At 33.2% G+C, this 24,694-nt stretch overlaps 13 protein-coding genes across 13 annotated transcripts; 4 read left to right on the top strand and 9 right to left on the bottom strand. All coding sequences in view use genetic code 12, as the record gives it.

Moving 5' to 3' along the window:
* Positions 1-192: 192 nt before the first annotated feature.
* Positions 193-1,188, bottom strand: DFJ63DRAFT_337737 (carbon-nitrogen hydrolase family protein; the record flags this gene model as incomplete). Its single annotated transcript, XM_064908595.1, has 1 exon — positions 193-1,188. The coding sequence occupies one exon, from the start codon at positions 1,186-1,188 to the stop codon at positions 193-195; it is 996 nt and encodes a 331-aa protein (XP_064759744.1).
* A 904-nt stretch (positions 1,189-2,092) lies between these two features.
* DFJ63DRAFT_315656 (fumarylacetoacetate hydrolase family protein) lies at positions 2,093-2,977 on the bottom strand (the record flags this gene model as incomplete). Its single annotated transcript, XM_064906592.1, has 1 exon — positions 2,093-2,977. One exon carries the CDS (start codon positions 2,975-2,977, stop codon positions 2,093-2,095), a length of 885 nt encoding a protein of 294 aa, XP_064759743.1.
* Positions 2,978-3,870: 893 nt separating this feature from the next.
* On the top strand, positions 3,871-4,836 carry DFJ63DRAFT_315655 (cupin domain-containing protein; the record flags this gene model as incomplete). Its single annotated transcript, XM_064906591.1, has 1 exon — positions 3,871-4,836. One exon carries the CDS (start codon positions 3,871-3,873, stop codon positions 4,834-4,836), a length of 966 nt encoding a protein of 321 aa, XP_064759742.1.
* Positions 4,837-5,218: 382 nt separating this feature from the next.
* Positions 5,219-6,691, bottom strand: DFJ63DRAFT_337734 (major facilitator superfamily domain-containing protein; the record flags this gene model as incomplete). The annotated part of the gene is made up of 1 exon (XM_064908594.1): positions 5,219-6,691. The coding sequence occupies one exon, from the start codon at positions 6,689-6,691 to the stop codon at positions 5,219-5,221; it is 1,473 nt and encodes a 490-aa protein (XP_064759741.1).
* A 1,003-nt stretch (positions 6,692-7,694) lies between these two features.
* On the top strand, positions 7,695-8,930 carry DFJ63DRAFT_290828 (salicylate hydroxylase; the record flags this gene model as incomplete). Its single annotated transcript, XM_064905349.1, has 1 exon — positions 7,695-8,930. One exon carries the CDS (start codon positions 7,695-7,697, stop codon positions 8,928-8,930), a length of 1,236 nt encoding a protein of 411 aa, XP_064759740.1.
* Positions 8,931-9,098: 168 nt separating this feature from the next.
* On the bottom strand, positions 9,099-10,439 carry DFJ63DRAFT_248921 (cupin domain-containing protein). The gene has a single exon (XM_064904396.1). The coding sequence runs from the start codon at positions 10,231-10,233 to the stop codon at positions 9,268-9,270; it is 966 nt and encodes a 321-aa protein (XP_064759739.1). The 5' UTR covers positions 10,234-10,439; the 3' UTR covers positions 9,099-9,267.
* Positions 10,440-10,646: 207 nt separating this feature from the next.
* On the top strand, positions 10,647-11,528 carry DFJ63DRAFT_290462 (fumarylacetoacetate hydrolase family protein; the record flags this gene model as incomplete). Its single annotated transcript, XM_064905316.1, has 1 exon — positions 10,647-11,528. The coding sequence occupies one exon, from the start codon at positions 10,647-10,649 to the stop codon at positions 11,526-11,528; it is 882 nt and encodes a 293-aa protein (XP_064759738.1).
* A 282-nt stretch (positions 11,529-11,810) lies between these two features.
* DFJ63DRAFT_315650 (GFA family protein) lies at positions 11,811-12,224 on the bottom strand (the record flags this gene model as incomplete). Its single annotated transcript, XM_064906590.1, has 1 exon — positions 11,811-12,224. The coding sequence occupies one exon, from the start codon at positions 12,222-12,224 to the stop codon at positions 11,811-11,813; it is 414 nt and encodes a 137-aa protein (XP_064759737.1).
* Positions 12,225-13,377: 1,153 nt separating this feature from the next.
* DFJ63DRAFT_290493 (putative transcriptional regulatory protein) lies at positions 13,378-15,855 on the bottom strand (the record flags this gene model as incomplete). Its single annotated transcript, XM_064905318.1, has 2 exons — positions 13,378-15,134; positions 15,579-15,855. 2 exons carry the CDS (start codon positions 15,853-15,855, stop codon positions 13,378-13,380), a joined length of 2,034 nt encoding a protein of 677 aa, XP_064759736.1.
* Positions 15,856-16,191: 336 nt separating this feature from the next.
* On the bottom strand, positions 16,192-17,742 carry DFJ63DRAFT_315648 (uncharacterized protein; the record flags this gene model as incomplete). The annotated part of the gene is made up of 1 exon (XM_064906589.1): positions 16,192-17,742. One exon carries the CDS (start codon positions 17,740-17,742, stop codon positions 16,192-16,194), a length of 1,551 nt encoding a protein of 516 aa, XP_064759735.1.
* An 859-nt stretch (positions 17,743-18,601) lies between these two features.
* Positions 18,602-19,506, top strand: DFJ63DRAFT_343949 (endonuclease/exonuclease/phosphatase family protein; the record flags this gene model as incomplete). Its single annotated transcript, XM_064908760.1, has 2 exons — positions 18,602-18,996; positions 19,043-19,506. 2 exons carry the CDS (start codon positions 18,602-18,604, stop codon positions 19,485-19,487), a joined length of 840 nt encoding a protein of 279 aa, XP_064759734.1. The 3' UTR covers positions 19,488-19,506.
* Positions 19,507-19,526: 20 nt separating this feature from the next.
* On the bottom strand, positions 19,527-22,630 carry RPN2 (proteasome regulatory particle base subunit). Its single transcript, XM_064904395.1, has one exon. It carries the CDS (start codon positions 22,425-22,427, stop codon positions 19,566-19,568), a length of 2,862 nt encoding a protein of 953 aa, XP_064759733.1. The 5' UTR covers positions 22,428-22,630; the 3' UTR covers positions 19,527-19,565.
* Positions 22,631-22,833: 203 nt separating this feature from the next.
* On the bottom strand, positions 22,834-24,234 carry SER33 (phosphoglycerate dehydrogenase; the record flags this gene model as incomplete). The annotated part of the gene is made up of 1 exon (XM_064905346.1): positions 22,834-24,234. The coding sequence occupies one exon, from the start codon at positions 24,232-24,234 to the stop codon at positions 22,834-22,836; it is 1,401 nt and encodes a 466-aa protein (XP_064759732.1).
* Positions 24,235-24,694: the final 460 nt, after the last annotated feature.

Raw genomic sequence — 24,694 nt, 5'->3', positions numbered from 1 at the left:
TATATTTCAAATATTCTAAGGAAGATATCACGGCGAATTGAAGTAAACAAAGGAAAAGAATAGAATATTTAGTAAAAAGTAGGTAAAAGATAAAATAAAGGGATAGATAAAAATAAAAGCAAGCAAAAGTAATAGGATCAGAAAGTTATGCAAGGGCAATAACAAGATCAAACGAGAGAACCAGTTCTCCCTCTAAAGAATTTCATATTGGCTTAATTCTTCATGGCCAATAAATTGAGAAGTTGGACTACCAATTTGTTTAATGGCTCTAGTATCAGTAACATTATGAATAGCAGTTAACGATTTATTACTATAGTGACCAGCAGGATCAATATAATATTTAAAATCAATAGTTCTAGCAATATCAATATCAGCATAAGCAATACCTTCAGTTTCAGCTGGAACCATTTCAGAAATAGGTTCACCATCTGGACCATAAATACAAGTATGACCACTCTTGAAACTATCAAAATAAGCTCTTTGTTCTGGAGTTTCACAAATTTTTTGTTTCATATCTTCACTATAAATCGAAGCAGTCATAACTACAAATGATTGAGTTGAAATAGCATAATAACGAGATGAAATTTCATCATCAAAGTATCCTGGCCATGCAGCAACATGAATTTGTTCATTTTGATTATTCAAAGCTGCAACATCTAATGGAACATTATGTTCCCAACACATTAAACCTCCAAGATTACCAATTTCAGTTTTCATAACTGGTAATAAAGATCCACAACCTTCACCCCAAATTAATCTTTCAGCAACTGATGGTCTAAGTTTTCTATGTTTACCAATTAAATTACCTTTGTTATCAAACCATAATTGACATAAATATAAACTTCCCTTGTCCTTTTCAGAACCAGAAATTGAAACAAAAATATTATTATCTCTAGCAGCATTGGAAATCTTTTGAATAGCTGGACTTGGGATTTCTAAAGCGTTTTTGTATAATTGATGATAATACTTTCTAGTATATTCTGGATGTCCAATAAAAGCAAACCATGGATATCCAGGAACAAAAGCTTCTGGGAAAGCAACTAAATTAGCACCATTGGCAGCAGCTTCTTCAATAATTCTAACACTTTTAGCAATAGTAGCATCTAAATCTAAATAAACTGGAGCAGCTTGGACAGCAGCAACTTTAACTTTTGGATAAGTTGAAGCAGATAAAGTAGTAGTAGACATGTTTTTGGGAAAATTTGTTTTTATTTGTTTGTTTGTCGTATCAATAGTAGTGACTGATGATGATATTAAAGAAGTATAATTTAATTCTGTTCAAATGTTCATGATTATTAGTTGTTTATATAGACTTTTTTTATCAATTCTGTTTGATTCAATTAATTGTCAAGTATACATAGAATCATTCTGATAAATTATGATTCATCAGATAGGGAATTGATTATTTCAATAGAAATCAATATCAATCTTGTAGAATTGATAAGTTAAATTGATTTGATAGGGAAATGGTGACAAGCTTATCTTGATTCAAACAATTGAAATCAATTAAAATCAATTTAATCAATTCATCCAAACAACAACAATTACCCTTATCATTCACATAATATAAGATAGGAAATTGAATAGTAAACAATTATATTTCGGTTTTAATCATTTTTGCAGCCGATTGAGCGGGTTTTGAATTAGTTTCTTTCAGCTGAAAATCAAAAAAACAACACCAATATTAAAATTGGAGAAGCTTTCATGAAGGATAATGAATTAAATAACTCGGAACTTTCGATTTCATCATCACACATGTAGTCATATATAGTTATTGACGACATAAATGCTGTTGATTATAATTATCGCTAAGTAGAAGACTAACAAAAAAATTGCAAGTATCGAAAAAAACAAAAATTCTACGCGGGCTTTGGTTTACTAGCATTACAATTGATTAAGATAGGGAAGTGAAAACTATAATCAAGAGCCAATTTGTTTAATACAATTGTTTATAGGAACGGGGGATGTAGAGTTTTAATAAAAACTTTTATTTGAATGAGAAAAGCGTCGTGAAAACGATATCTAACCAGTTTCCTAGAACTGTTTTAACTTTTTGAGAATTCTATATAAAAAGATTTGAATGAATACTTTCTTAAACAAAATGCATCTTATTGTGAAGAGTACCAATCTTTTCAATAGAAACTTCAACAATATCTCCATTTTGTAAGTACTTTGGAGGTTTGAAACCTAAACCAACCCCACTTGGAGTACCAGTCATAATAACAGTTCCTTTTTCTAACGTGGTACCTTGAGAAAGAAAAGCAATGATTTTTGGAACGTTGAATAATAAATCATCAGTATTTGAGTCTTGTCTTAATTTCCCATTGATATGAGTTTGCAATTGTAAAGTACCTGGGTTTGGAATAACAGCTGTTGAAACAAGAGCTGGGCCTAATGGAGCATATTTATCAAAACTCTTGGAGAAAACCCATTGAGGAACTCCTCCTGCAAACTTAGGATCCATTTGCCATTTTCTTGCTGAGACATCATTTCCCGAAACATATCCTGCAACATATGATAAAGCATCTTCTTCTTTAATATCTTTACCAGTCTTACCAATGACAACACATAATTCACCTTCATAATCAACTTGATCTTCTTGCGCAATCTTTGGAATTGGAATTGGTTCACCGAAATCAGCAACTGAGAATCTTGGTTTATAAAATACTGAAGGGAATGGAGGTGGGTTTAAGCCTGCTTCATGAATATGTTTGGAATAATTCAAACCAATACATTTTACCATTGGAACATCATCTTCACTCAATGGACCTAATAAAGTCTTCACATTTTTAACTTCATCAGTGACAACAGCACCATCAAATATATCACCAGTGACAACTTTGGCTTTAATTTCTTCCCCCGCAAGAGCAGCTTTACCAAGATCATAACTATCATTTGGAACAATTGGTTCCCCGCGATAGATCTTACCATCTTCACCCACAAATCTGATCAATCTTTTCCAAGCAGTAGCAGTCATAGTATATTGTCTTCTTGATATTCCTAGAGCCAAGTATTTAGTATTTGACAGTAATATACGAAGCATTCCAATGCATTAATAGTTGGAAAATGAACTGACAAAAAATAAAATTAACGGTCGCATTGTGTCGAATCATCAACACCTTTACATTTTATGTCAAAAATATCGGACCCTCTTCGCTTTAGTTTTACACTTTACCGGTCCGGTAAATCACGTGACTGAAAGAATGATACTTTCCATTGGATGTCAACTTCTTAATAACCAAAAGTGAATCAAAGAATAACTGATCGTCATTATTCAAAACTATTTGAAAAAGAAATATATTCAGAAGATATATATATTTATTCAAATTTGATTCATTTTCCATTGTTCCGATGCAGATAGGAATTTTTATGGCACCCCTATTTCATGATATCGGAGTTTACTTCATGTTTACTTTTTAGCTTTAGCAGAAGTTGATTAAAAACGTTAATTTAAAAATTTGACAATGGCCACTTCCTGTTATCCAGGTTAGATTGGACTCGGCACTTTTAGATTTTCTTAGCTCCACAAAAATGTTAAGTTTAAATAGTCCGCACACAAGGTGTAGATCGGCCTCTCCTTTTTTTTTGCAGCTTTTTACGACTGCGGAACAAACATCCGAGAAAGCGGGGGATTTGGTCTCGGTGAGATTTCCCAAACCATGGGCGGCGGGTATTGATAATCTGGAACTAGATTACTAGTCTAGATCAACTGAATTGGACCAAGCATTAATAAGTTAGACCATTATCTAGCTCCATGTTTGTGGGGATGATTTTCTATTTATAGGCAATAGTGTTTCCAAATCCAAGACTCTTTTGCAACTTTTCAAACTATATAGTATCATAACCCACTTTTAAATAACATAACCTAAAATGGCTCCTGTACAAGCTGAAAAAACCGAATTCCTCAATTCTTTAAAACCAGAAAATGTTGAACCTTTATGGACTGTGATGTCCGCTATGGTTCCACCTGTTCCTCAACCAAAAGCTACTCCAACTGTCTGGAGATATAAATCTCTTAGACCATTATTAGGTGAAGCTGGTAGATTAGTTCCTGCTGAAGAATCCGAAAGAAGAGTGTTAATGTTGATTAACCCTTCCTTAAAGGCTCCACAAACTACTGATACTTTATATGCTGGTCTTCAATATATCATTCCTGGTGAAGTTGCACCAGCTCATAGACACTCTGCTTTTGCATTAAGATTCATTATTGAAGGTGATGGTGGTTTCACTAACGTTGAAGGTTCTAAGATGTATATGGAAAGAGGAGATGTCATTCTTACTCCAAGATGGCAATGGCATGATCATGGTAAGGATGGTAATGGTCCTATGATCTGGTTAGATGGTTTAGATTTACCAATGTTCCAAGCTATCCCAGTCAACTTTGCCGAACATTATAAGGAAGATCGTTTCCCAAGTACTGATGTTGAAGAAACTCCATTGAAATTCCCATGGAAAGGAGTTCAAGAATACCTTGATGCTATTTCCGGTGACCATGCTATCTTTGATTACAAGTCCAAGGAAAAGAGTGGTGCTGAATTATCCACAATTGTTGGTGGTCAAGCTGAAAGAATCTCTCCAAATGCTAAATCCGCATGGAGACAAGAGAGCAGTTCATTTGTTTACCACGTCTATGAAGGTCATGGTCACACTGTGATCACTGAAGCCAATGGTGAAGAAACCATCTTACAATGGGAACAAAAGGATACCTTCTGTATTCCATCATGGAAGAAATTCAGACATGTTAATGAAAGTTCTTCTCAAACTTATCTTTTCAACTTCTCTGATACTCCATTACTTAAGAACTTAGCTATCCACAGACTTAATTCTGATATTTAATCTCTGGAAGTTTTTTATATATGTAAGTAGCTTACTTAAATTAATTTAAATGAATAATGGTATTAAAATTGAAAATTTATAATTATAATTTCTCGGAAAGATATGTAACTCACAGTGACTGTAATATTATCTTATACATCAGTGCTCCCCCAAACATCCCTTACTCATAATTTACTCTGTGAATAATTTTTGAAAGGATTTCTACAAATTAATTCATTTTTACAGTTCCAGTCTGAATATATTAATAACATAACAAACGACGTATTTACCTATAAACTTCCTTATACAAGAGACTGACTTACCAGAGTCACATTAAACGTCAATTTTTTTTCTTTTCATAATAGAGGATTTCCCAATTGTTTTATCTATATTGTATTTGTATCTAGGCTTTTCTAGCACCAATAAAGTGAGTAAAAGCTATGATACCTGCTCCAAATACTAAAACTAAAGCAGACATCAATCCGGCAGACCCAGCAAAGTTAAGATTGGTGAACATAGCTGGGAAATAGAATGGACCTAAGAATCCAAAAGTTTGTCTTGCAACATTTAAGAATAAACCAACATCTGGAGCTAATTCTGGAGCACTATCAATAGCAAATGTAACAAGAACAGTGGCAACAATATTGTTACCAGCAGAAGCAACAGCACCACCGATTAATGGACTAATTTTCCAGTGACCTGGAACTGCCTTGTATAAGTAAACACCCCAAACAATTAAACCAACAATGACACAGAGGAAACCATTGTATGAAATCCATAATCTGTCCACAATAACTCTCTTACCACCTCTCTTAGCGATACATCTCTTCATACAGTAATCAGAAAGAGGACCTGCTAAAACTTCACCAATTAATGAACCAATAATAAGGGAAATATATTGATAACTGATTTGTTGAGCATCTAAATTGAATAAAGCACCCATAGCTTGCGGTAATTCAACAACAAGAACAATGTTAGCATAACAGAAGGTAACTGAAGCAGCAATAACGGCCATGACAACGTTAAAGTTAGTGGCTAATCTGAATGGTCTAAAGAAAACAGAAAGACTTAATTTAGCGTCTGGGTTCTTTCTGATACCTAAGAATCTAAGGAAACCTTTTTGCTCTGGTTGAGGACCATGTCTATAATATACAGTCTCATCAGCAAAGATCCAAAGGATAAATTGAGCAAAGTTCATAAATGCAAAGACAAAGTAAATCCATTTAGTACCAGCATGTTGTTGAATAAAACCACAGAAGAAAGGACCAGCTGGAGTACCGACAACAAGAGCAACAGACCACCAACCATTCTTTTTTCCTCTTTCATGACTGAAAGCTAAATCAGCGACAACAGAAGAACCAGCGGCAGAAGCAGTTGAAATAAAAACAGCAACCAAAACTCTAGTAGCCATTTGTTGACCATAAGTAGTACAGAAACCACCGGCAATATTTAAACCAGCACAGATTAAAGTTGAAACAGTTAAGAAACCATTTCTACCGTAAGCATTCATCATTGGAACCCAAACAAGAGGCATAACCCCTAAAGCAGCAATTTGAGCAGAAGTAAAGTAAGAAGCGGTTGGAACAATAACACCATAAGCTTCAGCCATAGGCTCGAAAGCAGGAGTTAAACCAGCAGCCATAAAAGTAGAACTAAAAGTTTGAAAAGCAATTAATAAAATTTCAAAGTTCTTTTTCCAATCTGGCCAATTAAGAGGATCCAATGGATCACTTGATGGCAAAGGATCTAATTGAACTGACCCATGTCTTTGCATAAGAAAATCATGATGTTCTTGGTCAAGTTCACTAAATGCAACTGGGTCAAATTCTTCGACATGATCGTGTGAAGCCTTTTCAATATCACTTGGGAAAGACATATTGTTAGTATTAAATAAATAGTATTAGATTAAAATATTAAATCTAATTAGAATAAATATAAGATGAAATAATTAAACTTCAAATTTTGCAAAATTAAAACAAAGTAACTTCAACTATATTTATAGATAGTTATTTTAAAATTTGAATGAATGCAAATATGAAAATGAAAAGCTAGTTAAAAATGTAAAGTATATGTATTGGATAGTAGCCAAGATGATCTTTAATAAATAAGAAAAAAAATAATATCTGCAAAGTTGGTGGGAAAAATACCGGGATATAATACCCCTCTCAAGCTTGCTAAGGTATTTGCAAATACAAAGATAGTGATCAAGTTGAACTTCGCTTAATCATGAAAACACAAAAGAATCCAGTTTCAACAAAAATTATTAGAGTATAGATTTGAATTTTGTGAATAAAGTCGCAGATTATTACGGTGAACGGTGAGGGAAAAAGAAATTAAAGTGAAGATGAATTTTTTTAAGCTCTAAAAAAGAAATTAAATTACTCCGCACAGTGTCTTGCATTTTACGAATACATCTTTTTTTTTATAATTTTAAATTGCAGCCCTGACCCCGCAAACAATACATGCACTCTCGCATAAGAATTATGCAGCAGCGGATAGATTTTGAGGCTTGATATCGGACTCCACTTTTGATCGGAACTCTGAATTGAAACCGGATTATACCATCAATTTATATTCAACTTAAATCACTCTAGCGGAACCTGTTTCCGAAATATTTGATAAACTAAAACCTAGTGCCGATAATTTACCAATAGAAAAGTAGCCGATACATACTTTGTAACTAAATATGGGGTAAAACTGTGTTCAATAGCGGTTAAAAAAATTTTTGTGGTCAATGATTTCAATGGGAGAATATTCATTCATATATAACTAACTACATTTTCCCAACCCTCACAATTTTGATTTCATGAATGTTAACATCGATAGTTTCCAATTGAATTAGGTTTTCATAATTTATAAACTATAATATCTACAATAAAATGACTAAAACTTCCTTTAATATCGTCATCTGCGGTGGTGGACTCGGTGGTATTGCTGCTGCTATTGGTTTAAAAAGAAAAGGTCACAACGTTACTGTTCTTGAAGGTTCATCTGCTTTAAATGAAGTTGGTGCCGGTATTCAAATGCCTCCAAACAGTATCAAGATTCTTACTGAATATGGTATCTTTGATAGATTCTTACCTTTCGTTACTAGACCAAAAAATATTATTCTTAGAAGATTTGACACTGGTGTTCCACTTTCTACTACTCCATTAGACCCAGATATGACTGACAGTTATGGTTTCCCATATTTATTAATCCACAGAGCTGATTATCAAAGATTATTATTTGAAGCTGCTACTGATATTGGTATTACTTATAAATTAAATGCAAGAGTCGACAGAGTCGATGACAAAACTACCACTGTTCATCTTACTGATGGAACTTCATACACTGCTGATTTAATTATTGGTGCCGATGGTATTCGTTCAAAAGTCAGAGATACTGCTGTTGTTACTGATGAAACTGTCTTACCACTTCCATCTTCTAACTGTGCTTTCAGAGCCACTGTTTCAAGAGAAGATATGTTAGCTGATCCTGCTCTTGCCCACCTTATGTCAGATGTTAACTCCAATTGTTGGATTGGTTACAGAAGACACGTTATGGCTTACCCAATTAGAAATGGTGAAATGTATAACATTGTTATGTCTCATCCAGGTCAAGCTTCTGTTGGTAAATGGAATGAACCAGGTAGCGTTGAAGAAATGAGAAACCATTATAAAAATTTTGATCCAATCGTTAAACAATTACTTACTCATGTTAAAACTGTCTTAAAATGGGTTCTTGCTGATTTACCAATGTTACCAAAATGGGTCAGTGAAAACGGTCATGTTGTCTTGATTGGTGATGCAGCTCATGCTATGTTACCATACTTAGCTCAAGGTGCTGCTCAAGCCATTGAAGATGGTGCCACATTAGCTGAATTATTAGACCAAGCTACTACTAATGCCGATATCCCAGCCCTTCTTCACACCTTCCAAAAGAGAAGAAAGAGAAGAACTGAAACTATTCAAGCCGGTGCTAGAAAGAATGGTCATATCTGGCATTTACCAGATGGTGAAGAGCAAGAAGAAAGAGATGCTCTTATGCAAGCTAGAGATGGTCACAACCCTGATCAATGGTCTGATACTGAATTCCAAAGATGGTTATTTGGATGGAATGCTTTCACTGATTAGCTTAGATGTAAATATGTTAGATATTTTGTTATGAAAAAAAAAATAAATGAGTAATTTTGAATGATTGACAGTATAATAAATTTTAAGCTTTATTTTAAACTCATCTCCACAAAATAAAAAAATACCGATCCCAATTATTTTTCGGGGAAATACGATGTGCAGCGATTTTCTTGAAAGGGGTATTTTAGGGGCACCAATGAGCTCTAGTTATTGCAATTAGCTACTTCATTCATTCATTAGTTTAATTTTACCTGAAAATTTATTCGTAATTTATAAATAGAAAAAAGTTGAAACATAATATATATCATAAAAAGAGTGCAGTCTATATGCAATGAGCTTAAATATCAGAGTTAACTCTGTGGATAGCTAAGTTCTTAAGTAATGGAGTATCAGAGAAGTTGAAAAGATAAGTTTGAGAAGAACTTTCATTAACATGTCTGAATTTCTTCCATGATGGAATACAGAAGGTATCCTTTTGTTCCCATTGTAAGATGGTTTCTTCACCATTGGCTTCAGTGATCACAGTGTGACCATGACCTTCATAGACGTGGTAAACAAATGAACTGCTCTCTTGTCTCCATGCGGATTTAGCATTTGGAGAGATTCTTTCAGCTTGACCACCAACAATTGTGGATAATTCAGCACCACTCTTTTCCTTGGACTTGTAATCAAAGATAGCATGGTCACCGGAAATAGCATCAAGGTATTCTTGAACTCCTTTCCATGGGAATTTCAATGGAGTTTCTTCAACATCAGTACTTGGGAAACGATCTTCCTTATAATGTTCGGCAAAGTTGACTGGGATAGCTTGGAACATTGGTAAATCTAAACCATCTAACCAGATCATAGGACCATTACCATCCTTACCATGATCATGCCATTGCCATCTTGGAGTAAGAATGACATCTCCTCTTTCCATATACATCTTAGAACCTTCAACGTTAGTGAAACCACCATCACCTTCAATAATGAATCTTAATGCAAAAGCAGAGTGTCTATGAGCTGGTGCAACTTCACCAGGAATGATATATTGAAGACCAGCATATAAAGTATCAGTAGTTTGTGGAGCCTTTAAGGAAGGGTTAATCAACATTAACACTCTTCTTTCGGATTCTTCAGCAGGAACTAATCTACCAGCTTCACCTAATAATGGTCTAAGAGATTTATATCTCCAGACAGTTGGAGTAGCTTTTGGTTGAGGAACAGGTGGAACCATAGCGGACATCACAGTCCATAAAGGTTCAACATTTTCTGGTTTTAAAGAATTGAGGAATTCGGTTTTTTCAGCTTGTACTGGAGCCATTATGAGGGTTGTTTTTTTGTGTAGTTTAAAACATTTCCAGTATTATGAATATTTGGATATTTGACGTCTTAAATACGTTTTGGTTATGTAATAATACCCCACAAGATATAAGGATTTATTAGCGAGGAAAAAAAAAATAGGGACTTGACATCGGTGCGGGAAGTTTTGCCGTCACCGATCTTACTCAAAATGAGGGAAAAGAAATTAGAATAGAGCGAGGATTAGAAATCAAGTTACGGACACATCAACCGAACACTTTTCATCGTCGGAACTATTCTCCGTCAGTTCTGATTAATAGTGATTCGTAATTGAATAAATACTTCAGATGTTCCCCAGAAATGAAAAATTGAAAAGTTGTTATTTGTTTTATTCTATAATAACTGAAATAGATACCACTATTAAATAAATAAAAAATGACTGTTGCTTGGAAAAGATTAATTAGATTCGTTGCTAAAGACGGAAAAATTTACAGAGGTGAACCAATTGTTCCAAATGAAGATTACGATCTTGGTAAAGCTGCTCTTGCTGGTGAAGAAATCAGAGCAAAAGTCATCACTGGTGATGTCTTTGATGATGCTGTTGTCACTGATGAAATCAAGGAAGTTAAGACTTTATTAGGTCCTCTTTCTGAAGACGATGTTCCAATCATTAAATGTATTGGTTTAAACTATATGAAACATATCCAAGAAGGTGGTAGAACTCCTCCACCATATCCATCAGTTTTCTACAAGCCAAGATTCTCAATTGCTGATTTTGGTGAACCAATTCCAATTCCAAAGATTGCTCAAGAAAACCAAGTTGATTACGAAGGTGAATTATGTGTTGTTATTGGTAAGACTGGTAAGGATATCAAAGTTGAAGATGCTTTATCTTATGTTGCTGGTTACGTTTCTGGTAACGATGTTTCTGCTAGAACTTGGCAAAGAGATCCAAAATATGCTGGTAGTGTTCCTCAATGGGGTTTCTCCAAGAGTTTTGATAAATATGCTCCATTAGGTCCAGCTGTTGTCTCTACTGCTGTTATTCCAAACCCAGGTACTTTACAATTAAAGACCATTGTCAATGGTGAAGTTAGACAAGATACCAACACTGATGATTTATTATTCAATGTTCCAAAGATCATTGCTTTTATTTCTCAAGGTACTACTTTAGAAAAGGGTACTGTTATTATGACTGGTACTCCAAGTGGTGTTGCTATGGGTATGAAATCTCCAAAATACTTAAACCATAATGATGTTGTTGAAGTCTCCATTGAAAAGATTGGTACCCTTCACAACAAAATGGATTTCATTTAAATAGATTATGTTACGTGACCATAAAACTTTATATAGCTTATATTTAGGAATAAAATAAAAAGGATAATAGAAAACTAAACCAGATTGTATCAAGCGCGGGCTATGAAAAATTTGAAAAAAAATAGATAAAACACGTTCTGATTAGTACAGACATGTCTTATCTATGCTTATTATAGGGATATACCGAGTGTAATTAACTACAAGCATATGTTGATTGTACAATTATAGTTAAAAAAATGTTTCATTTATTCTAAGCATCACTATATATTGGCTATAATCTATCTAAAAGAATTCATCAGTTTCACATCCTTTGGTATATTCAGTCTTAACATCACCAAAGATTCCTAAATTTGGAGCAAATTGAGAGAAATCAGAATCAAGAAGAGATGGCCTAACCATAGCAACTTCACCATTGTGTTTCATTGGGAGAGTAAGGATAGTTGATCCACAACCACCACAATATTGCTTTCTCTTTGGGAAACCGGATTTAGTAGCAGTCACCACAAATTCCTTTAAATTTGAATCTTTATCAGTAACTTTGACATCATCAGAGTCATATTGAGAAATGAATTGACCTAAATGACCTGAACCTTTACGACAGTCCAGACAATAGCAAATGAAATTTTTCTTTGGAGCACCAGTAAAGGTGATTTGGATTCCTCCACATAAACAAGAACCTTTGTGTTCAGTAGTCATTTTGGTGTTGTAAAGTTTTCTGAAGAGGAAGAAGAAAAGTTTTCTGCGATCAAATAAATCATTTTATTGGATTACTAATTGTATTTATTCAAGTCCGCAAGGTGATTGACCCTAACACAAATTTAAAATTTAAAATTTAAAGATTGTACCCCCAAAGAATGATCCCCCAGAGTATCGCAGGAAAAATTGCGGAAACATGATCCCGAAGCGGTGTTCCAGAAATCTCAAGAACCGACCTGCTCTAGTGACCGACCAAACATTTCGTATGCCCGATTCTTGATGCATATGGGTAAATCACAAAGATTCTCATAATGCAAGACATGGGAATAAATTAGGTAAAGTGGGGCACTTGAATCTATGAAAATGCAGCGCTTGCGGACTCAACATCCGAAGACTAGGTCATTAGAAAAGTATTTTAGAGGTAATTCTTTGTTGGGACACCATGTTTCAAACTGTCATTGTTGATATCAGATATAATTAATTAATTAGATAAGTAACAACGAATTACAGCTTCTATCATTGAGTCAATTATTAATACCGGTTAACTGGGGTGTGGGGTTGGAAGTTTCTTTTTCGAATACTTTGATATTTTATTTCTTTTCATAGTTTTTGGGCGACAATATATTACTCTTAATTGGTAGAAATATTTCGTTTTGTTTCTACAATTCTCCTATTTGACATAATTTTAAAAAGAAATTCATTAATCGTTACGAGTACTATAGTAAAATAAACAAAAATTTTCATAAGGTGTACTTTTTTAGTGAAGTTTTTTTGCTTTTCAAATTATTCATAAAATTTGCAATACCAAATTGAATTCCACTCTTTTTTGATCTTTAGAAGAGGGGTTGATAAGAAATGATATGGAAGAAGCCTTTTCTTAGTTTAGTCATTCTCGACTATTCTCTCACACATTATTAGTAACTAATTATACATAATTATAACGACAAAATCTTCCGGGGCTAGCTAGGGCTTCTATGCCTGTGGAACACACTCCCGAATTATATCTCCAAGTCTTCGGCAAGGTTTATCCTTTGTCATTTATAATTGATAAACCTACGATACCTTAATACTCCTCTCTAACCCCACAACATTTTACCCTGGATAACAACTCCAAATTGAATTAATTCTTAGCATTAAACATCGCCTCATAATATCAATTTAGATATCTTTCCATATCATCTCTATAGAAGAAGGGACCACCAAATGGACCAGCAGTATCATATAACAAGGAATAAAGTACATCAGTGGGTACTTGAGAAGGACTACTATTGGTTGAACTATTAGCAGCTGATTGAACTGGATCATAATGCTGTCTTGCAATTCTTCTACCAGCAAGTTTAACTTTATCACCCATTATTTCCAAGACTTTCAAACAACGAGCAGCAGATTCGGTTTGGGACTTATAAGAAGCAAGAATTTCAAGACCAGTAGACCAAGTATTATTAAATACCTCCTCATTTATTTCATTTGGTAATGATGGTTGAAGTTTAGCTGCCAATAAAACTGTTTCAGCAGTATAGATATAAAACACATTATACCAATGAGCAGGTAAGAGGAATATATCTTTCGCTCTGAATTTATTAATCAAGTTGATTAGTTCAATAGCAGTTTCAACACATACCAATGAGATTGACTTTTGAGCTGACAGATATAATTCTGAATTATTTGTTCTACCTCTTTTCTTTGGAAATAAAGCAGGTCTATACAACATGATTTTTAAATGCAAATAACGAATATGTAAAACGATACTTTGTCTTTCATATGGTCTTTCATGTAATTCTGTTCCATATTTGATATGAGACGGTATGTTTTCATGAAATTTACTTAATTTTTCTTCAAATTTGAAAATATGAAGGAATAATTCAACATAATCAGGTTCATCATTATAAAACGTTTTAAGAATCTCAGCCAATACATCATACAACTTGACTGTTTCTGAAAAGAAACTTAAACCTGAAGGTTGTGTAGCAGGAGGAAATAAGATTCCTTCATCTTTGATATATTCATCATCAACATTAGCGGGTAATTCCAGGGTGATGTCATCGGTAACCATTAATGGTCTACCTAATGTCATGGAAACGATTCTATCCATTAATAAACATCCATGCCATAATCTTTTCCTTATTTCACGTTCAATACAACTTTTTGTTTGGGTTAAATTTAAATCCAGATGTAATCCTAAACCTTGAGCAATACGAATAGAAAGTCCAATAATATTCCAACATCCCGCCAGTCTAGTAGTGGCTTGTAAAAATTGACCTGTAAGTAATAATGCTTGTACTAATAATACTGAACCAGTATCCATTAAATGAAATCTTAATAATTCTTGAGATCTTTCAAAATATAAATCAGCATTGGAAGTTGATTCAAGTTGTTCACCTTCTGGAGCCAAACGACAACCAAACGCAAGGATTACATTCAAAATGGAATAGAATAATTCATCCACATCATTTGAACTACCGTCACTTGCCCAAATATCTTCATAACTCGCCATGAATGTTGGTCTATGAACGAAAGGATATAAGGTGTAAGCATAATCAAAATAGTTTCTGACATACTTATCAGCCACGCTTCTTGGAGGAACCACTATATCAGCTTTTCTAGTAACTGAAGTCTTATCATTTCTTGACATTGAGTAGTTGCTCTTTTCATTGTCAGTATCTTCTTCATCTTGACCTCTAGGAGCTTCATCTACTGCCCATGATAACTCTTTCATAAATGAAATTGCTGCAGATCTTCCAAAAAATCCTTTATCTTTTCTTCTACCTGAAGCTGAACCAGCACCCATAGCATCAGTAGTATTAACATCATCATCTTTATCAGGTCTATTAGTTTTGTTATTGTTTTTATTATTATTTTGAGGAGCATTTTCAGGACTTGTATTGTTATTGTTATTAGTAAGTACTGAATCTTGATTATACATATCTGTTGAAGATTTGACGGTTGAAGGCACAGATCCTTCAGAACCTGACTGATATGAATAATGAGGAATTCCATCATTCATGATACTTTCAACTCGTTGCCTTGGAGTGACCATGTTAGTAGGCAATAATTGTGGCAAAGTATGAGGTACATGTTGGAAAGGTAGAGGCAAGGGTTGTTGTTGATGTATAGGCTGTTGTTGTTGTACAATGAGTGAATTAGGATGGTGGGGGTTTGCGTACTGTTGAGCTGGAATTGGATGTATTGGAATCGAGAGTTGCTGTTGTTGGTGTTGTTGTTGGATTGGTTGAAGTTGTTGCTGATGATGTTCTTGAATTTGTTGATTTGTAGGTTGTTGAGGTAATGATAACTGTTGTTGTTGTTGTTGTTGTTGTTGATGTTGTTGTTGTTGATGGTTATGTATCCCATTACCATTTGCATGATTGACGTTACCGTTGCCATTGCCATTGTCCAAATGATCAACATTATTTGTATGATCAAGCATGTTTAATCGTTCTTCTAAACTTCTAACATATTCGACAGATACTTTAGCTCTCTTCTCACGCTTACCATAAACACATTCGATATTCCTTTTGGTACAAGTACCACATATAGGTTGAGCTCCATCACATCGAGTCTTTCGTTGTCGACATCGATTACATGCTAAGATCACTCTTGATCGTTTTCCTTTTGAATCTTCGTCCGACATAGGCATCACCGACATAGATGCCATACTAATCCCAAACCGTTTACTAGTCAACCAAAAGTTTAGATGACAGACTAAATATGTTAACTTGAAACGAAATGAACAATTTTAATTAAAACTTTAAAAGATCTCAGTAGTCCGGGGACATCAAAATAAATCGGCAGCGCTTAAACCTTAACAAAAAAAAAGAGAAAAAGAAATGTGAGTGGTATACAAATAAAAAAAAAAAGGATGAGATTTCCCCTCTCTCGTAATTAGCTGTAATCCTTTTTACACCTCCTAAACGAATGGCATATTTATTAAATTGTGTATATATATAGCATGTGGTACTATAGGTAATTATAAATTAGTTATGACTATACCTCCTAAATTGAGTGTTTGTATGAGAGGAAGATTTTGTTTGATTTCAGTAGCCACTTTATTCAAGTAACAATGTCTGAATAATGATTTAAAGGGTACTAAAGTATCATTTTCAATATAATTATTATTCTCCAATAATGAAAAATTGACATTACTATGGAATTGTAATTTGAGTAAACTAATTAGATATTGTAGGAATCGAATATTACTATGATTTTTAAGAATGGTTGTAGTTGAAGTATTTTCTAAATTAGGTTGTGATTTAAAATCATGTCTATAATTGTTTTCGGCATCATAATATGAAAGGTGATTGAATAATCTCCGAGTATTATTACAATGAATACATTCACAACTAGTTAATAATGCTTCAAATCTATTATTAAGCCAATTTGAACTGAGTATATCTGGTATTATAAGTTCTTCTATTTGTGTCAATGGCGTTAGATTCTTAAAAAATTTGGATGTTGAAACAGCGACATTCAGAAACTCAAAGCTATTAATCAGGATATTTAAGGATTTGATAGAGTTTAAATGGAATGGAGCATGATGAATGAGAGCTTTGTATTGTGGTGCACTTCTACAATCAGATTTAATATTATTAATTATAAGTTGATTTAAATCTGGCATTTCCACTTGATTCAAATCTTGAATGAAGGTAGTGATACATGAACATCCCAGTAATGAACAATCCAATCTCAATTCTAATTTGGTTAATGATGCAAAATTAATGAACGTTTGTAAATTAGAAACTGTCATATGACTTCCATTTGAATGCGAAAATGTTACTGCAAAAGATAATAAATGATTTAATGGTGTTACACTTGTTCTATGTGTATAATCAAGTAACATAACAGTTGATGCATGAGTATTCAAATACAACTCATAAAGGTTATTGAACATATTCCAATTTAAATGATGATCGGGGAAAGTATTATAATGACTGAGAATAATTGACATTTGATCCAAACTAGAAGACATATTAATTTGATTGATATCTTCAAGTTGAAGAGCCATTAAGTTAGAAAATGCATTTAATCTAGTATTTGAAGCATCATAACAACAAGTATCCAGATTGAATGTGATTGACTTATTCAATATATATTGATTGAGGGATTGATATTTCTGTATACTTGAATAATCATAGTTTAAGAATTTTATTTGATATCCAGTATGGATATTAGTAGACAACTCATATAAACGTTGATATAATGACTCGTAATTATTAAGTTCTAAAGATGACAGACAATTTATTTGGATTGATCTTATATGATGAAAAACTTTTTCAGTTAATGATTTAGTCAAATTATCAATATTTTGAATATGACATTTTGTATGGTGAATATTATTCACCTTATAACCATCATCAATGATTGATATATGTCTATATATCACTTCATTAGCATAATAGTTAAATAAATGATTTATCTGTGCTACATTTTTCAAATCATCTATAGTTAAAAATGAAGTTATAGTTTGAATGATCTCATGAGGTAAAACTGAAATCTGGGGTAATGAAGTCGCATCACTCATCTCGCCTATTTATTATTATTTTTAAAACCTTTGAATTCAAATGTCAACGTTACCTTACCGTTGGATGATCATGATTGTCAACATAATTATCCAAAGTGATTTACTCAGTTTATATAGTTTCCATTACCTGAAAGCTTTTTACGTTAATGACAAATTGTGGTTTTAGTTTATTTTTGGTCATAACCCAGAAACCTTAAGGCAAAATGATGACTTTTCTGTCACACAAAACGGCTCAGTGGAACTTTTTTGGAGACACAGAAAATGTACTACCAATGACTACAACTTAACTAAAAAGGAAGTGATGGAACCTTGGCGGCATTTGAATAAAATAAATAAATAGTGGAGTCCAAAAGAATTTAGTTTCCATATTTGGAATAGACTAATATTTTAAAAAAGAGTTAGCTATTACCAGAAATGGGTCTAGATTTAAATTCTGTAACGTGTTGATTTTTATGTCAAAGTTTTGTTTACCATGTGGAAGGGGCACATATCAATGTGGCACGGATATAAATCTATATTAAGTAAACCCTTAGTCATAATATTTACTTCAATCGTAATTATATGTGTCAAGTGTAGTGGGTTTAACTATGGCAACTCCTAAGCATTTTGGGGGTTGGAGTGGAATAACTAAGATTGACGTAGTGGTAGCCGCTTATATAATCAGTGGCGGAGTTTAATTTCCTGTTCCATCCACTTGATAAGATTTATTAGATATAATCAATGGTATAAATAGTGATGTTAATGACACTTGTATTTGGAAACTGAAGTTTAAATCATGTCATACTATCCTCAATTGCACTATCACAGATAAGTACAGGCCTCAAATAGATATAATAGACATAAATTTATTGACGTCATCATGGGTATTGTAATTGGTAGATTGATCGTTGTAGGGATCAGAGAGCATAAAGCAAAGAAAGAATTAGAGAAGCAATTGGCTGAAGATGAAGCTCAACTTCAAGCAGGTATCAAAGAAGGTAAATTCAAAGTGTATACTCATAATGTTAGATTAGACGCTGTTGATAAACAACCAGGTGAACAGCCTTGGCCGTTTAGAAAGAATGGAGTCATTGATAGTATTCTTGCTCACGATACTATTCCAACTTTAGTTGGACTTCAAGAAGTCTTACTTAGACAATTACTTGATATTGATTCTGGTCTTGGATCAGAATGGACTTACATTGGTGTGGGTAGAGATGATGGAAAGAGAGAAGGTGAATTTGCTCCAATTTTCTATAAACCTGCAGAATGGGAGTTGTTATCACACATATTGGTTAAGCGAAACGCCAAATCAACCAAGCAAAGGCTGGGATGCTGATCATAATCGTATTGTTACTGTTGGTGAATTCAAACATAAGGCTCTGGGTAAAACTGTTGTTTATTATAATACTCATTTCGATCATTTAGGACAATTGGCCAGAGTCAATTCAGCCAAGCAAATTATCGAATTAGTTAACAAAAATAATGCTACTGCTGTTATTGGTGGAGATTTCAATAGTGAACCTAAGAGTGAAACATATGAAACATTATCACAATCATTTGCTGATACTGCTTTAGCTTCAGCTTTGAAAAAGGGTCCAAAATTCACTAGTACAACCTTTGATAAAACTACAACTGAAACTCGTATCGATTACATTTGGGTTACTCACGACATTCAAGTATTAGAGAGTGAAGTATTATCCAGCCAAACGAAAGGTTTCCTCTTCAGTGATCACAGACCAGTGCAAGCTGTCTTACAATTATAGAATAGTTTTATTTTTTTACGTTGTTTATTTCATTTTTTTTTTGTAGTTTTATTATGTAATTATACACATATTCTAAGTTTAATAATCATCATCAAGTTCTCTCAAATCTTCAGCACTTAAAGTGAATGCTTCTGGTAATGGAGCATCAGTAGTATTCAATTGTCTTACGGTCTTAATCAATTCAACTTCTTCTTCAGGTTTAGTATCTTCTAATACTACTATACCACTTGAACCTCTGAATTTTCTTACTGGTACAAATCTATCATCTCTTATAAATGAAAGATAATTCGATTGAACAGGTAATACTCTTGAAAGATTTGAAATTTTATATGGAGTTTTGGCATAACGTACTTGAGCTTGTTCACTACTAGCTGGTTCAGCTGGCTTTTCTTCTTTTGATTCTTCAACTTTAACTTCAGTTTCTGGTTTAGATTCTTCATCAATTTCCATTTTTTCAACATCCTTCTTACCATCAGTTTCATCTTTTAAATCTTGCTTCTTCTTAGCTCTAGTTTTGGCTTTAACTGTAGTTGATAAAACGGCAGTTGCAATCTTATCTGGTTGTTTTTCCTTAATTTCTTCATGTTTTGGAGGATATTGGAATAATTCAGGTTTGGCATGACAATTTAATTCAAATTTAGGAATCTTTAAATCTCCAGTAATACCAATCACAGCAGTTGGAGCAAATGATAATGATAAAAAGTGTGCCAATGGGAACCAGTACCAAGATTGAACAAACACAGTTAAACCAACAATGGCTTTAATATTTAATGTACTAGTTTGAGAATTTTCTAAATTAATAGTAACATTTCTACCACCAGCATCTATAATACCTTGAGCTAAAGTAGCACCAAATTTAGCTAAAGCATCTTCATGCTTATTTTTTATAGTATCAGCATATCTCTTAGTAAATTCTTTAACTTTTGGATATGAAACTTCATTTTGTTGGATTAAAATCATAGCTGTAGCAATTAAAGCACCTTGTCTAACGAAATCAACAGGATCTTTAGTTAATGGTTCTAAAACATCAATAGCTGGAGAATAAGCTCTACCAGCACAAGAGATACCTAAGGCCAAGGCAGTACCATAACGAACATGTGGATTATGTGATTGAGATAATAATTGAACAATTTGAGGAGCTGAAGTATAATCACGAATTAATAAAAATCCAAGACCAAGAACAGCAGCTCTTCTAACATCATCAGATGGATCTGAAACAGCATGATGTAAAAGTTTTTTAATGGCTTTATTATTGGCAGTACCAGCATAAGCTAAGGAGATAGTGAATACACCTCCATATCTCAATATAGAACTTTCTTGACTCATTAATTCTTCAATAATTGAATCAGCTTTTTCTTCACGAGAATAGTTTAATAAGGCAATACCAATAGCTAATCCTCTTATAATATTTTCATGTTGAGTTTCTTGAGCATAAGTAAGCATATCATGGATGGCAGTTTCTTGACCGGAACCAAGCATAACTAAACCCATAGCTAAACCAGCAGCTTGACCTGAAATGGCAGAATCAGAATATAAGACAACCTTAAGAGCTTCATAAAGACTTTCACTACCGGAAGCCATACCTGCTACACCGGCACCAAGAGCGGCACCATGTAAAACAACATCACCATCATTAGCACCTGCCGAATTACCATGTTCATCAATATAATTCTTCAAGTATTCTATGATTTCTCTTCCATGTCCAGCAAAGATTAAACCTAATGCAAACAAGGAACCACCTTTAGTATGAGGAGCTCCTGATGATCCAGGTAAATATGGTTTTAAAATATTACGACCTTGGGATAAATTACCTTTATGAATGACACCTAAAGCAGCAGTGGCTGAGAATTTAGACCAATTGTTAGCTCTACCTAACCATTCTAAATTATTTCTAAAGAATGAATCATCAGTAGTACCAGCGTGCATGAACGCATTGGAGAATGTAACTGCAGAATGGAAGATTGAACTTCTTCCTTCCAAAAGATTTTTAGTTTTATTCAAGATCGCTATATCGGTGTTATTATTCTTAAATAAGAAAGTAATATCTAAATCACAAGTTGGGACACCTGATAAAATAGTTAATATTTTCTTAGAAGTTGAAGTTAAATCTCCAAAGTCCTTATTTAATTGATTGATAACATTATCTAATAATTCTTGAGGAGCAGCACCAACTAAATCGAATGCAGATTGGTAAGCGATTAAATCTTCACCTTTTGAAACTAATTCTTTAAATAATTGAGCTGCTAATTTTGAATCATTTAATTGAACAATGATCTTAATAATAGTGAAAAATTCTTGATTTTTGGTTAATGGTAATAATAATTTGATTAATAAGTTTAAAACTTGATTTCTGAAATTTGTATTTGGAACCACTGAATTTGAACAAATGAGAACATAATTGATTAAATTTAAGGCATTTTCTTCACTTACTTCGATTTCATGAACTAAGATTCTTTCCACAACATCAATACGATAACTTTCTAATGCAATACCAAGAGCCAATTTTAATTCATTAGCCTTGATACATTTTTCCAACATTTTTTCAAAGATAGCAACTAATCTTTCATCAATGGTAACTGATTCATCACCATACTTCTTTTGAGCCAATGTATTATATAAACTGATACATTGACTTATAATGGTCTCAATATATTGGGAATGTTCATCAATATTAAATTCATCACCCGCATTTAATGAATACTTGACGGATGCTTCAAAATCACCTAAATTGTAGTAAACTTTAGAAATGATTAATGCTGCAAGTGATCGCTTTTCAAATGATTCATCTTCATACAATTCTTCCAACTTACTGATGTTATTGGCTATTTCAGCCCATAATTGATCTACTATATCATTTAATGAAGTTAAGGCAAATGATTTCAAACTTTGATCTTCTTCTCCAAGTAAGGCAAGATATGGAGCAGCTGAAACTAAAGCCATTTTCCAATATCAGATATTCTTAAACACGTTTGAACCTTACTAAATGAAGAATAATCCAATATCAAAAATGAATTGATTGATTATATCTAAAGTGGGTATCAAGATATTTCAATCCTCACACTATTTACTTTTTATTGCCACCAATTTTGGCCAAACAGAATTACAACACATTATTTATATACAGGTCATTAAATTTACCCGGCCATCTAAAAATTATAACTATGACCACAAAAAGGGAAAATTAGTTGCAAAGTGTTTTTATCAGTTTGTATAAGTAAAGTGTTTATTAATATTAGTTTTATTATATAAGGGTTATTATTTTAAATGGTTTTATAGAAACTGAAAGGGTTATAACATAAGAAAAGGTTTATACATGAGAAAATTAAAACGAAGAATTAAAAAGGAACTAGTATAACAAACGAGTAGCAATTTTGTATGGAGTTTGTTCTAATTGTTCATATAATGATTTGATATCAATGATATCAACATCTGAGATATCTGCCATCAAGTAAGCAACATCTCCTCTTGAATCGGAGAATTGTTTTTCAATATTATGATTAGATAAGATATTATTAACAGTTTTTAAGACACCAGGAACATTTTGATGGATATATAAAACTCTGACTGAATTTTGTTGATCTAAATCTAAAGCTCTTAAAGAAACTTCGGGGAAATTAACAGCACCACTTGAGTTACCTTCATTAATATATTTCGTTAAAGCAGAAGCAACTTCAACACCAATAGCTGATTGAGCTTCTTCAGTTGAACCACCAATATGGGGAGATAAGATAACGTTTCTTAATGAACATAATTCAGATGACCATTCATTTAAACTGTTGGAGAAGAGGCCTTCACCATTCTTAGCTGGTTCATGAGGGAAAACATCAATAGCAGCACCGGCAATCTTACCAGCTTTCATAGCTTGGATTAAAGCGGGAATATCAACCACAGTACCTCTTGAAGCATTTATAACGTAAGAACCATCTTTCATAGCAGCAAATTGGGGACTACTTAATAAGTTTTTGGTTTCTGGAGTAGCTGGAACGTGACAAGTAACGAAATCAGCTTGAGATAATAAATCATCTAAAGTTGCAACTTGTTTAGAATTACCTAAAGACATGATCATAACAACATCATAATAGATAACATTCATACCCATAGCTTCAGCTAACACCGATAATTGAGCACCAATATGACCATAACCAATAATACCTAAAGTTTTACCTCTAATTTCCCAACATTTGGCACTAACTTTATTCCAAGTACCAGTATGTAATTCAATTGAACGATCACCTAATTGTCTTGCTAAAGTAATGATTTCAGCAATAACTAATTCAGCAACAGATCTTGAATTTGAAAATGGAGAATTGAAAACAGCAATACCTGATTTAGCAGCAAATTCTAAATCAACTTGATTAGTACCAATACAGAAACATCCAATCACAACCAAGTTTCTAGCGTGTTTCAATACATTGGCAGTCAATTTAGTCTTTGATCTGATACCAATAGCATGAGCATCTTTGATTTTTTCAATCAATTCTTCTTCTGGAAGAGAAGTTTTATAGAATTCAACTTGATAACCTTGATTTTTAAATATATCCATAGCAGTTTGATTAACGTTTTCTAACAATAAGATCTTGATATCTCCAGTTGAGAATGGTTTCAAAGCTTTAGTTGGTTTCTTATTAGCTTGCATATATTGAGTTAAATATGATTGAGTTGGAGATGTGGAGACAGCATGACTTGGAGAACTTGAAAGATTCAAAGCTTGTTGGAAGCTTTGAGCAATTTGTTGAGGGGATGACATGGTTAACTATATATCAATCTACAATATTTCGAATGAACGACTAAAATATCAAAGAGAATTGTTGTTAAAATTAAAAGGAGAATGATGTAACCTTATATATACCATTCAATCAATTTTTCAAAATTTACCTTTAATTTTAATGAGTAATAAAAAATATTTAAATCAGTTCCGGCCCCTATTCCGGCAACCTTTAATTATGTGTTGCACGTGATTTGATCTAATTTCTTGACTGACACGTCAGTGTACCGACCAGTGAAAATTTTTAATTGGACAATAAATTGGATTGAGTCATAATGCTATGGTTCTACTTATTAGAGATTACTGAAAGTAAGACGGTGATATTCTAAAGGTTAAGCATTAGTTTAGCTATAGTGAGCTATTAGTATACCATTTAGATAAATAAAAACTGATAAGATATGATTATACAATCACCTCCAGGATTTTTGACTATGGACCAGAA

This window comes from Scheffersomyces coipomensis (assembly GCF_036884675.1).
Source record: "Scheffersomyces coipomensis strain NRRL Y-17651 chromosome Unknown DFJ63scaffold_8, whole genome shotgun sequence".
NCBI classification, from domain to species: domain Eukaryota; kingdom Fungi; phylum Ascomycota; class Pichiomycetes; order Serinales; family Debaryomycetaceae; genus Scheffersomyces; species Scheffersomyces coipomensis.
The sequence above is the reverse complement of the archived record's forward strand: the minus strand, read 5'-3'. Positions and strand labels throughout refer to the sequence as shown.